Consider the following 14,523-nt stretch of genomic DNA (forward strand, 5'->3'; position numbering starts at 1 on the left):
AAACAACAGAAACGATTTTTCCGAACCTTGGCAGTGGCTATACCGCGAGTTTCCTTGCCATAATCGTAAGCTGGTTGCTTAATCGTGCTCTAAGCTCTATCAATTTAGTTTCGCCTGGGACGAACACAATCAGATACGGAAAATTACCGAGCCAACCGTGCCATTGCGCGCCTTATTACCGGCCATGAGAAACGTTTTAATTGGATGCCACACAGAATTTCCATTTGCATACGAGCGCCGCGGGAAAATATGCGACTCCGTGGCTTTTTAGAAACTACCAAGTCGGCGGTGGTATTTGAAGCAACCACGCGTTTAGGTCGGCGAACGCACCGCGAGACTCGTTTTTAGAAGTTTAACCGCACGGTTCGACGCTGAACACGGCGAAATTACTTGCTATTATGTTCGGTTTTCTGTGCTGTGCGCCGCGTCTTGGTTCGACAAAACATTAGGCGATTAGTTCAAATAAACGCCCGTAGAAACTGAGAGGTTGCCTCTTACGGGACACCTTCTTTCTTGAAAAATTGCATTTTAGTGTGCCATTTAACGTACAAGGTATCTAATGGGTAATTAGAGGAATGGGTTAGTAAGCCCAACGAGGAACTCAATTTCTGAAACATAGGTGGATGTTACGTGAACGTTTTAGGCAATTGCAAATTGTGATCCATCATTTAAAATCGTACACCTACATCGATTTTTTTTTATATAAAGTACGAGTGTGTGGAAACATTAAATGTGCCAGTCGAAAGTCTTTTTTTAAACAACTCTATTGTTAATCCGGGCAATAAAATCAACTACATTTCAAGTGAGTTTAAAAGAAACATAGTAATACGTTTTTGTCCATACAATCTCAGGTACAGAAATGCTCTCTCCATTTTAGAAGGACGCCTTCCAAGAACAGAGTACAAAGTAAAATAAATGTGTAAATAATATATTCGATCAATGTAAAAAGTTTCTATTTCGCATAAATAATTCACGGTTTGCCAATAAAAATTTCCAATGAAAAGATATTTTCTCCTGGAATATATGCAAACTTTAATGCCTCGTCTTCTTTTTGCATTTTAATTGATAATATCTTTTAATAATCTCCTTTCTTGAGATGCTTAACGACCGTGAAGGTGGATCTGTGATTTAATTAAAATTTCGATCGCTCAGGCTCGATTTCCTGGCAGCGTGTAACTTGCCGTCCGCCTTGTGTTCTTTTTTCTGGGATCTTATAATCCTCGAGGGTAGCAAAAACTTCTCGATTTAAGTCAATAGGAGGGATAAGACGTCGTTTCGTGAATTTATAAACGATACATATTATCTTTGAATGTCTTCAAATTCCATACCCTGCGTCAAAAGATATTTTACGATATTACTTTAAGCGGCTTTGCATTTCGTAACGGCACTTGCTTTGTATACCACAAAATCATTATAGTAATTATTATAATAACAGTAACACTATACCATTGTGATGGTTGGAAGAATAATAAATAAAGGTAACTTAAGTTCCAACATTATTTGATATTACAACGTTGAAGTTCTTCTTTCTTGCAACTCGAGGTTTTGTGTTTAACTAAAATATATTTTCATCATCGTTCTTTGTTACAGGAAACCGATCCTCGACAACGACATCTTTCTCAGCTACCGAGAACTGCTAATTGCCGCTGTATAGTACTCACAAGGACCATAAAGCACGCCGATTTATACGCGCCGTCGTTCCAACAAAGCCACGTTTATTTACGTACCGATTCGGGGCTCGTTCGATTGCAGGTGCAGTTTGATTGCGATCCGAATACGCTGCCGCGAACAATAATTGGCTCTCGATTATGATATACGGGACAAAATAATTCGAACGAAATTGAACCGGTTGCGGATCGTTCCAATGCCGTGATTCATCCTTGATTCGAGAGCTAACCGTAAATAATTGTAGCTGCGGTTACCATTATCATCGTCGCGGTGTCTTGGAAATGAAACAAATTTTAACATATCAACGCGAATATTTCAACCTTCCTCTAACAATCTCATGTCATGCGTCTTATATCTCTCATAAAACCCATTAATAATATATGCTCCCTTAAGCTCCCATTATAAACGAACAAAAATTCCCCCAAGAAACGAGAAAAATCGGTAAACGTCACCGAAATTATCCACTAAAATCGGTGGCCACATTTTATTAGTACCTCTTGTTTCGCGATGCCTTACGATTCCGCGATTAGTTCCACCTCGAGAACGTTAAGGCCCTCGACTGGATTCCACCGTCGAAAGAAACGATTCGAAGGGAGCGCGCAGTCGTAAAAAGTTTTCTGCAGCCTGTCTTCCTCACCCTCTCCTCCACCCACGCCCGAAAATCTGTCCCTAACCGCATACCACGACCGTTTAACTTTGTAACACGACGACGGCATTGACAGTTACTGCCGCGGCGCGGCGTCGCGTTCCACCGATGAAATACACTTGGGGTATACGCGACGATAATATAGGCGAAGTGCGCGCCGGAACGATAATTGCCCTTTCATTATACGTCGCCTTAATCTGTTTTATGTGACGTTTCAATTTCGTATATCATGCGCGAAGCGCGGGTCCGCAACGGTGGCGCGAGGAACCCTCGGCCGAGGTCTGAATAGGCCCGCTAATCGAGATTTGTGAATTAACAGAAGATATGGGTAGATTAATCGTCGACGGTCACGGCACCGCGCGGTCCAGTACGGCCAGTATACCCGATAAAGAATCGGTCGAGTCAATTAAAGTAATTGCATGAATATGCAACGTTGACCATTATCGGGGCGAGTTTGTCTCATCTTTTATCATCGAGTCTCCTAATGTGGATCTCTACGGTGGGTAAGTCGCAGAGGACTTGTGTTAGACTTAGGTAGAAATGAGAGCAGAAGTTTGTATAGTGCTGAAGACCGAATTATGGCAGTTTTTTGATTATCATTTGTTATCGTGGCAGACGGCTGAGACCAATAATTCTTGTATCGGTAGAAATAGTAAATCTACGATTGCTTATTGAGAGCAGTTTAGATCTAATTGTGCTTGCACGCGGGCTGTCAGATTCGATTTAAACAAAATTCAAATTGCAGAGCGGAACTTTTTCCATCTATTAAATACTTTGTATCATTGTTAGATACCCTTAAATAATTGTTTTATTTATTGCTACACTGACCCGAAATATGATTCTTGTGTAGTAGTTGATACCCTGATAGTTAACTTAGCGGTTTCAGGCATGTAAATATTAGTATCAAGGACATAATAGGATACTATAATGAAAACGTTAAAATAAATATATAAATTACGTAATAATAATATAATGTTTAACAAAATCCAAGCAAACGACAAATTCATTAGTTCCACTTTGCACCTGATCATCGACTACTCATTCTACTGCGCTGCTTGAACATGTACGAGCAGAAAGGAGCCTGTCACCAACATTGGGTCAGCCTTAATGTTTCTTGATATGAATCATGGTCAGTTTTACAGTGTATAGATTTTTGAAAATTTATCGATATAGAGGGCATTTAAAACTGTCTTCTTCATTTATTTCAAATTTTTCAGTTTCCTTTAGTTATAACAACATTATACTCATTTGTAACTGTAAACAACTGAAAGTTAACAAAAATTGTTCCAAATTGTGTTAATTTAATTAATGTATAATGTATATTATAACGTAATTGTGATAATGCTTATTATCCTATACCTATACTGTAAGCTTGAGCTCATTTCTTGTTTGTTTACTGGTTTAGCTGTTATAATTTATTCAATTCTTAATAATGCTATGTTTCAAGCAGTTACTAGTTTCAAGAAGAAAAATGTTTCACAATATTTATTGCAAGTATTGTTTCGCTATCTTCAATATGCAGCCTTTCGTCTGTTCTCATTCGTATTGCGCAGTAGAATTGGTCAGCCATGGTCAGGCGCTGCGTTCAACTCGCGATTCCAATTGTAACAAGGTGTCGTTACCTTGCGGTGTATCGAAGAACTTCGTTCACAGCAACCTACTTGGTTCTCTAGACATTTCAATACATGTACTCATCATCAAATAATTGTTATCATTACACGTACTTTGCTCTATGTATATTTAAACTTTGAATCATTGCGCACTGATGTACGAAATAGTAGATAAATCGAGCTGTAAGTTTCCTTTATTACCGTAATTCAAAGTGATTTTTATTTTTTTAATATTTGTTTGGAATTCCATAGTTCGTTATAGATATTATAGCAAAAATAAATATCTTATAATTATTATTTAGCGAATCCAATATGTTCGTATCTAAAAATATACAAAATATGTGTAGGATAAACTAATGCAACATAAACAAAAAGTGCATGTAGAATAAATAAATAATTCATTTTGCATAAATGCATATATTTGGGTCACATTGAACACCTATTTTTCATATTTGTATAAGCTGTAAATTCGAAGTTGCAAATTGGATTCAATTAGAGCAGCAAATGCAGGGTCTATGAAGAGACATTCTTGTATGGGCATATATCGCGTAACTCTCCAACTGATACCTGAACGTCAAGAGAAGGAAACGATTCGATAAATGACGGCGTCGGAGTTAGGGTTGAACGACGTCGTGGTTACAGAATGCGAGCACGTTTGAACGACGTTTGTCGACGAAAACAACGAAAGTGAACGCCTCCGTCTTACTATGATAGCACGAACGCCGGCATTAATATCGAATTATAACGCTGTTGCGTACGGGTACGTAACGGCGTTGCATAAATGAGACAAGCCTAATGTCTCTGCGACGGACGAGCATTGAACTCTCCTTCTGGCTCCGGCACGATTGCAACGAAAACGTCGCGCTCGCTTCGACCGCCTTGTTTATCATTCCATGAATACAAATTCCGGAGCACTGTCCTTTCTTACTTTCACTGCAACTGCACGCAGATATTCCCCGCGACAAATCCATTCCGATCACGATCGCTCGCGAATCGCTGGACGATTTTAAATGGTAAATTGTGCGACGCGACGAATCTATTATCCCAGGAATGAAATTCAGATAGAATAGCGTGTGACCTCTAAATATACAGGCCTAAGAAATGATTCATTGAGCATCAGTTGATTCAGGAGTTTCCGGATTTTATTATTTATTAGTTTTAGACTTTTACTTTTGTTATTTGACTTTTTTGGGAAATACTTTGTGAGTAGTAAGTGGAAATGACAATATAACAAATGATGACAGGTAAATGATATCCATTGAAATAAAATGAGTGTTTGATTCTAGGAGTTCTTTTTGCTTAGTGCAATGGAATGTATGAAATAACAGGAAGTACATTTTTTATTAAATTCAAACAATGACTGAGTCATGTATGACTGGACTAATATTTATTTTAATACAATAAATATTGCATTCATTACTTAATTTTATAAATGGATAAAAACATTTTAATTTCACGTGTGTATTAAAATTGTTATCGTTGATCCAATGATGGGAATGCCTAAGGGAAGTTGTGTAACGCCAAAGAATCGCTTAAAAAGATATTATACTTCTAAACGTGAAAGCTATTTCTTCAGAAATTGATTCTCACGAATCGAGCGGTTGGGTTGCAAGATTGCAGAGTGTATATTTCATTCGGTTGAGCCTTATAATGCCCTTAATACTATCACTATAAATGTCAAGAAGTTCTCTTATATGATCGAGAAAGTATCCTCTTAACCGACTATTTGTGTAATTATAACCCTACAACTAGTCTCTTATCTATAACCGAATTCAGGAAACCATAAATAGGTGGAATAATAGAAATTCTCTTTGCATTTTCAAGCACAGTTTTATCTGTATTTTTGTTCGAGGTATATACAATATTGCACACGATGTCCTTGCGAATACATCGTACTTGCCCTGAAGAAGATCACCTTGCAAAGTCACGTTTCTGGAAGCGTAAATGCCCCATATAAACGTACGATCAAGGACTTTCTCTCACTGCAACTATAGTCGTTCCAACGTAACTCGCGGTAATAAAGTTCAATTTTGCAAAATCAATTTCAATCTTACTAATCATTACCCTATGAATATCGAATTCATTTGTTATCATATTAGATCATATGTTTCTATAAATTAAGACGAATTAAGAAGACACTCTTTTTTGGAGAGGTAGATAAATTTACTTCTTTTATATAAAATACATTACACGCTACGTCCTAAACTAGGATATTTTCATTATTTTAAAAGTTATTATTTTAAGTTAAATAAGTATAAAAAATTTCATAAGCTTCTGTCGATTACTTCGCCCGCAAAAAGAAATCATGAAAATTGCCTCGAAACTGGTTAGAATAAGAGTACTAGCATGTTTCGAGACATACTGCGCGACGTTGCAGCGTAATCGATTTTCCTATTTTCCGCGTTTATGCAAGAGGAATGGGCACATCAAAAACCGGAGGCATGTCATGCTCGACGGTGAATGAAAATTGGCACTTTAGAAATTTTCAAAGTCGCTCCTCGGTGCGGTGAACTCGCGCGCTGAGATCGCTGCGAGGTTGAGGCGGTGGTCGGGCCCATGGGCGGGCCCCGCCGCTCCCGAAGGGGACCTATATAAGTTGCCCCGCGGTCGGTGTAAAGCGATCCTATAATACAATCGCGTCTGCCTCATCAGCAACGAGACATGCGTCTTCTCGTGAGTACTCCTCGATTTTCCTCTTTCTCTGACAACAGAGATGGGCACTATTTTTATCTGGATAAGAGTTGCAAACAGTGAATAAAAAAATAAAGGTCACCTATTAATTCATTACTCGATAAATAAAAATTTGAATTTGAACAAAAAGATGAAATATACCATTGTGAAGAAACAAACAAGTCACATCACATAACATCACAAATAAATTACTACATGTTGATCTTATTGTCTATTACAAATAAGGATAAAAATTATACAAATATAAATTAAAATTCCCACTCGAATAAATTCCACAAATAAATTTGCACATGATAGTTTCTTTTTTTGTTATCTATTATCTAAATAAAATGTTGCCCATCTTCGGCTGGTAGTGTCTCATTGATGCCCCGTTGTGGAAACTTGGATTTGTTGTATTGTCATCGACAGTGTTTTTTCCCATTTTTTTTTTCTTTTACGGGACAGGTGTTTTACAAATAATTTGCTGTTACTCGAATTCAATTGTTTGGAACATCGATAGTGCATCTTTACGCGTTCGTTTCTGTGCGAATTCATTCTTCAGGGATGAATTATTCCTATCGTTGTTAATATCAGAACTTGGAATTAATACTTATTCGTCATTTTTTTTTGTATTATTTCAATCAGTGATTTTCCTTCTAACTGTCTGGATAATTTGTTAGTACGGTGTTTTTCTTCTCTAATTGTCTTAACGACCTAGACCACTGCTTTTTCCGCTTCAGCTGCCTCGACGGTTGAAACAAGCGGTCAATTCCTTGTACAACGTGGTTGTTGGTGATTTTGTCTAATGTAATTAGATTTTAACCGTGTGTTTATGCATATACAGAAATGGAATAAAATGTGTTTTATAGTGATTTTAAATGATAGTCTTCTGTGGACTTTTCGTGTATTGATTATTACCCATCACTTGGATGTCATTCTTCATTTTCTACATTTATTTAAAATTATTAGGTAGAAGCAGTTAAATATTAAATTATATGCACTCATTTTCACTGATATTTTATTTGTTCGTGCTGTTTTTAATTGAGATTATCGCGTACTAATTAATACACACAAAACGTAAAGATATTTTGTCTATTGTTCTTTACCAACATTCAACAATACTTAAGAAGCGAATAAATGTATCGCAATGCATGATTCAGAGAATTGCATTATTCGTTACAAGGTATCTTAGCCTTTCCTTTTGAAAGAATGGTTTTGTCAACCGTCCATTCGCGATTTTCTTTTACTGTGAAACCCGGAGGTAACCCCACGTAGAAATGAATTTCAAACGCGCAATCTCGTCACTCGGTTATTTTTTACCGCGCGCGAGGTTATTGGAAAGTATTCGAGTGCCAACTATTTTATGCAAACCCGTGTCACCAGGTGTTGTCTCTCTTGTTTTGCGCTGGCCTTGCGCTCGCCCAGCACAATCAGTACGCTGTGACCACGCCGGTGCCCATTTTGAAGCAAATAAACAAGTAAGTACCGCTTTACTATCTCTACTCATTTAACGTACCTAACATTGTATTCCAATCGCATTTGGAAACTTACAACCTTACTATCTGCTCGGAAAAACTGAATTTCTTAATAGAAAATATCTCTGTGTAAAAATTGAAAAGACGTATTCTTTTGATCATCCGTATTCGTTAAATTAAAGAATTAAACATTTAGTGTTCATTCCTTTCTATTCAATCACAGAAATGTCATGAATGGAACGACCATTTAAGGAAGTGTTATTATGTTTTATAATGTCGTTATAATACAATTCTATTTTGTTTAATGTTTCGACCACGCAACGTATGATCTTCTTCGGGAGAACTAAGTAACTAGAATATGATAGGGATTAAATGAAGATTTTTAAACTTTCGAGAATAGAATAGAAATTTTATTTCCTTTGATCCTTTGAGAAAGTGTTGCAGTAAAATTGTAAAAGCTACGAATGTATGCGTTTACTTTGACGACCAGGTGTATTGTAATAAATTTGAAAGCATACTGTCCAGACCAGAAATATCTCCTAAACGGAAATGGAAATTTGTTTCACTCGAGAAAGCGCTACTGCCTGCACACGCCTAATTTATGCAGAGATTCTTAAGCAACGAGCGACTGCGAAAACTGCGCGTAAACCCTCTATGTGGGCGTAGCGGTGAATAGTTTTGTAAGAAGTTTCGATTATTCTGCAATTTCAAGGGCAAGTCTATACTTTTCACCGATTCTGCAACAGATAGACAATGGCTGTATTGCGTTAGTCTGATTTCGTGCGTTTGTGTAATTCCTCTGCGGACATTCGTGACCGATTGACGTAAGATGCAATGCTAATCGCTGACACATGAATCATCTAATGCATTTAAATTATTTTGCAAGAATTAATTCCTTTTCCCTATTATTTTTAAATTACACGCAGTGTCTATGCAAGATAATTCTTTGAAAGTGTTCTCTTTTGACAACTGTTTTAGTAATTAAGTAGTTGTCAATAATGTCAATTGCTTTTAGGTGTATCAATTACTGATGGACAAAGTAGCTTAACAAGCATTTTTCTAATTTAAAGGAGGAGTGGTTTTTAAGAATGAAAATTACTAATAAAGTATATCAATACAGAATTTATCAATCATAAATTGTTTCGAACGATATGTAAACTTAAAATTATATTATATTTTATAAATATCATACAAAGTACGGTTTTGAAAATTGATATTGGACCACTGAGTTGTCTAATTAATTCATATCCTGGCCAGGCACAACGAAGATGGCAGCTACAGCTATGGCTATGAGGCAGCTGATGGTTCGTACAAGATCGAATCGAAGTATCCAACTGGCGAAGTTTATGGAAAATATGGATTCGTCGACGATACCGGAAGCGTTCGCGAGATTGAATACGGCGCATCGAGACGTGGTTTCGAGCCTGTTGGTCCTGGGATAAACGTCCCACCGCCCACGTTAAGGGGTAACAGCATCGCTGACCCTAACGAACCCATCGACGACGGTTCGTACAAGGAAGACCCGTCTATTTATTACACGGATCCTCGATACACTAATGGGGAACGTTACGAGCCGATCCCTCGGCAACCACTCGTTCAGAATACGCCTAAGCCGATTCCAGCGCCGATTTATAATCCACCCAGGTCAGTGACTAATCAATTACTCTGATTATTAGTACTTGCCTTACGCTGGAAGCAAAGAATCAATTTATCTGTTATTTCTGAAAGAATCGATCGATTTGAGTGGGGAAAATCGTTTTGTAACTCCCAAGACTGCACAAAGTTAAAGAGAAACTGATTTAATTACAAAATTAAATTTTTAGTAAAATGCGAATTCCGTAAGATTTTATCGTATTTAACAGAAAAATAATTCCCTTCATATTTTACATATTCGTAGACCCACGTGAACATCTATAATTCCTGTTGCCAAATATCTCCTAGATTCATACAGGGTGTGCCAAAAGTATCTTGAACAAAACCAGATTAATGCACAGATTAATACCTGAAATTAATAATAATCACAGAGATCTTTAAACATACAAAACTCAAAGCAAATCCATATAAGATGTAAGGGTTGTCAATTCCAAGTAAGGTCCTTAGGAAAGAAGATGATCGAAATCCCATCGCTAACAATGTTCCCTGCGCCAGATTACGATCGCGAAATGGCCATTACCATTTCCACGAACCGTAGACGGGGAGGGGGGACTTCCTCAACATGAAGTTCGCGCATCTCTGTGCAACGAGCCACGTAAATGTCAAGTGAATCTCACTTGAAAGTGCAGCGAACGTGACTTGCTCGACTCGCGGCTACTCCCGACTCGGCTCGCGGGAAAATAAACAGCGGTATTAACTGGCAGCATCTGTTTCTCGGCTTTCCAGGTATCCCACGCAAGTGCAGTACCAACCGAAGCCCCAGTATCAGCCAGAGTATCGACCGCAGTACGGATCCCAGTATCAACCACAATATCAGGGCCAACAACAACCTCCCGCGTATCGCGTCCCGCCGATACAAAGCGGAATTCAGGGTCGTTCAGGCCCCAATGTCGATCCCAATGCCGGGTTAGCCTCTTACACGGTTAATTACAGGCGATAGAGATCCCGCCACCGCCTCGCCGCGTGTAAATATTGCGTTATTAACGCCGATTCCGCTGACGCGTCTGTTGGGGCCAGTTTCCACGAATCGGTTCGATCACAGAATAATGACAGGCTGCGGATCTTACCCGTGGCGTATGTAAATCATTGGCTAACTGCAAGAACAAAATTTCTGGATTTTATTGAAAAGATAAGGGAACTGTTAACTTGGGATCGGTACCGTGAGTGTTTTGTTTTTAATTATCTCGTAAAATATAATTTGTTGAGGGAGTCTCTTTGAAGAAGTTTTTGGAGTTGAGCAATTCAAATAGCCTATTGCAAAGTGATTGGACATTTGCGCATCTCCCTTGCGCATAGGAGCCAAGGAAAGCCACGAAACCACCTGAAATGGCGCGCGTACTGAAGCTTCTGTATCTGTCATTATTCCGTGATTCAATCCGTGAATATCGAAGCTGACCTACACGTAAGCTTGAAATGTTATAGATTTTCTTCTGTTTAATTGTTATGGATTTTTTCGACTGGAATTGTTAACACTTGAACGACTGAACAAGTTCGTGGGCATTGAGTTTGGAAACTGAAATTTTAAGATACGATGGGCACATTCGCGAAGTTAATATTCAGGAGATATCTTGTAAATTTAGAATCAATGAATTCGTGGTTACCAAGCATGCTGATTGTTTACGTGCTTGTTTGAGGTTGAAATTTTGTGAGTGACTACGTGATGCCCACAGGTTATCCAAATATTTCATGGACTCTTACAAACTCACCTGAGTTGGAGAACGTGGACCCAGTTATATTACCCAAACCCAGTTATATCACTGATATTTACTAATTATTGATTACAGATAAGGATACTTTTTAAGACGATAGTTTGCCACCTTACCTTCCGCATGATTTTCACGTCTTTTGTCTTCGCGATTTTTATATCGAGTCTTATAAGTAGTTCCTCTGTAAAGCTCTACCTCTTTTTCGTTCTTCTACCTGTTCTTCTACCTCTTTATACTCTCGTAACTCAATTGTTTACATCTCTTAGTGTTACACGTTTCTTTTTAGCATCTCTTAGTTTTAACGCTCAAACCATAATGACTCAGACTATTCTCTGCGCGTGTGTTATTTTGTGATAAAAATTGTACAGTAACTCCTCGATAAAAGATCCGCCCCTTATGCGTGTTATTTGCGTCTTTTATCAAGGAATTATTAGTTTACACCGAATCGTAACGGCATCTCGCGTTCGGTAGGTTGTTCCGCTGTTTTGAAATACAGATTGAGTGACGTCGACTGGTAACTGCGTTCTTCCTCGTCGCCCCGTGACAACTGGGGTGAACAATTCGCGAGATATGCGCTGGCGAAATGGAATCCCGTTCATGTTAATCAGCGTGTCGCGAGCAATTGCAAATGCGAGCATGGGTGAACTTGACTCGTTGGCAAAAAATCGCGTAGTTGGAATGCCTTCGAGCCGGCCTTCCGATGATATCAATCGATCCATGCATGCTGGCGACCCGTCCAGCACGCGTCGTAGGCGATCCACCTTAAGAATCGCGATTATGTCTGCGAGATTCCTGTATGAATAACAAGGAACTGAGGAAGGCGAGATACTTACATTTCATTTTTTATAAGTTCCCTTCGTCGAGGATCAATAGGAAATGCAAATGGATTGCGTCGATAGATTCATGCAGAGATGGGCGAAATTCTATTCAAAGATGGCAAATAAAAGCGACGCATAGCGTGTTATATGATTCTATGATTAAAATTGTATATTTCACTGTAAGATTCAGATGTTCTTTATCGTGAAGGTCTAAATTATGTAAGTTAATTTTTGTGACGCGTACATTTAATGTATTTTTACGCGTTCATTTAACGTTAAATTCAGGGTTGCTTGTAATTAATTCTCAAGCAAACTACGTGGTTTCTTTCAGTTTATATTTCCTCTATAATTGTATTATTTTTAATATCCAAAGGAGCCTGGAGCATAGTTTAAACCAAGCTTGAGTTAACGTATTGTAGTAACTCCCAACAATATGTACAGTGATTTTTGGTTTAAGGATAAACAGACAATTGTCTATTTCTTATTCTTATCTAAATAAGAATTTTGTCCACCTCTGATTTCTAAACATTCATGCGATTAACAGAGAAGCAGTAATCGATGACTGGACGATGTAATAATACACTGAATATCATGTATCTCGTATATACAATCGTCAGAAATTTCTGTAGCCAAGAAGAGATACTGTTACAAATGTTACACGTGTTAGTATAGTAAGGACATTAATTTTATGTGCTATCTGCATTGTTTTATGGTAATTTACTGTACTGCGTAATAAAGTATTTATGGAAGAGTGCGGTGACAGTTGTTTTGATCATTGGAGTATGCGACCCCCTTTACTACGGGTGTAAACAAAGCTGCGTATTTATGCTAATAAGCTACATAGTTTTATCAATCTTTCTTGAATTATTCCTCGTCATTTTTTTTTCTAGTTGCCTTTCACCTTCTCAAGAAATAAGACAGTTGAAAAAGATGAACTCTATTACTCACCAAAAACATTTTTAAATCTTTTGTAAGTCAAGATTCCTAGCTATTAAGAATTCTCTACCTTGTTTTTGTTAAAAAGCTGTGTAACTTGTTATCGTTAACAAGTTTTCTAACAATTTCATATGTCATACTCGTAGATATCGAAAATTATGAAAGTACCCAATAACAAATATAAATCGACGAATCAAGCCAGCTTCCCTTGTACAAAGTGTCCGGGAACTACGAGTAAAAAATTCACTGGTCAAGAGAGCTCGCTCCAAGCCCTTCACTCTGACTACAAATTTCTCTCCTCGATGCGTGGCAAGAAATGAAAAGCAAGCCTCTCCTCGTTTACAACGCCAACGACTACCAAAATGGACGACCTTGTCTGGACGCACGAATGGCTCAGACGCCATCGATAGCCATGCAACTGCATACACCTTGGTAGTTTTTTGTACTTGCAAGGAAGGCTGTCGCCACACCCAGGAATTTCATCCACGGTCTTCGACCATCGGATGCATTGTGTAATTATGTGGGGCACCTGTAGGTGAAACTTGCTCACTGAACGTGCTCTTATTTTTGCGCGCCAACAGAGTCGATGAGAATGAACGCTTTTAGATTCAGACTAATTTTTGCTTATCCTTCCACAGAGAGTTCAATGGCTATATTTTCACCGCCATTGACACTTAAATAGCTACCGATGCTTAAACAGTCACAGACACTTAGACAGTTTATTGCTACTTCGTACAGCGAGGTCGGCATTTGCAGAGTTGTTCCAACGCGCCACTATAATCGACGTTGACCCATAATGGCGGGCAACGGTCGTTTTGCGAGAGTTATGAAACTGCAAAGAGCAGCGTTTGAACGTGAAATTCGTGGCTAACTTTCTTTTCCTTGCACTGTTCCTCGGTCAGACGTTTCTGAAGTTTCTCCTCGACGATTCGAATCTACACTCGCTCTAACATCGACTGCACGTGCGGTGCAGCTTTAAAATTAGACCGACATAGTAGAAGCAGATTTTCCTTATTGCAGAATTATTAACTATGCAATATTGTGTCTCTTTATATTTATATTGTGTCTCTTTCAAGCTCGTAATTATCATTGGAGTTAAGAAATAAATCGAGGAATAAATTCTTCTGGCGCTCCAAACAAAAACTTCATTTTTCCTGAAACTTTCGCAACGAAATTCTAACATTTCAATTTTTATTTTCGAAACCAACCATCCTATGAATAAACTGTAAATATAAAAAAGTTTCGTCTCATCGTCCCTTATAAGCTGATATTTTTAAAAAATTGATCTAACGAATACAAACGGATCTCTGAGCCCATTTCTCGAGGGCGTACGTATATAAT

The 14,523-nt window shown here is 38.2% G+C and overlaps 1 protein-coding gene across 2 annotated transcripts; it reads left to right on the forward strand.

Annotated features, from left to right (window-relative positions):
* The first annotated feature begins 2,528 nt into the window (after positions 1–2,528).
* LOC128876220 (uncharacterized) lies at positions 2,529–12,997 on the forward strand. 2 transcript variants are annotated; one of them, XM_054122396.1, is made up of 4 exons: positions 2,529–2,813; positions 7,978–8,072; positions 9,327–9,713; positions 10,449–12,997. In XM_054122396.1, exons 1-4 carry the CDS (start codon positions 2,799–2,801, stop codon positions 10,660–10,662), a joined length of 711 nt encoding a protein of 236 aa, XP_053978371.1. In that variant the 5' UTR covers positions 2,529–2,798; the 3' UTR covers positions 10,663–12,997. The 2 variants fall into 2 exon arrangements, with proteins under 2 accessions (XP_053978371.1, XP_053978372.1); XM_054122397.1 differs by lacking the exon at positions 2,529–2,813 and adding an exon at positions 6,554–6,597.
* Positions 12,998–14,523: the final 1,526 nt, after the last annotated feature.

The sequence above is a fragment of the Hylaeus volcanicus genome, chromosome 5 (assembly GCF_026283585.1).
Source record: "Hylaeus volcanicus isolate JK05 chromosome 5, UHH_iyHylVolc1.0_haploid, whole genome shotgun sequence".
Classification (NCBI taxonomy): domain Eukaryota; kingdom Metazoa; phylum Arthropoda; class Insecta; order Hymenoptera; family Colletidae; genus Hylaeus; species Hylaeus volcanicus.

Excerpts from the sequence above, each read along its gene's own strand:
- LOC128876220 (XM_054122396.1), top strand. Across the intron at positions 8,073-9,326 it reads ATTTTGAAGCAAATAAACAA|GCACAACGAAGATGGCAGCT; the intron begins GTAAGTACCGCT and ends TATCCTGGCCAG. Across the intron at positions 9,714-10,448 it reads CCGATTTATAATCCACCCAG|GTATCCCACGCAAGTGCAGT; the intron begins GTCAGTGACTAA and ends TCGGCTTTCCAG.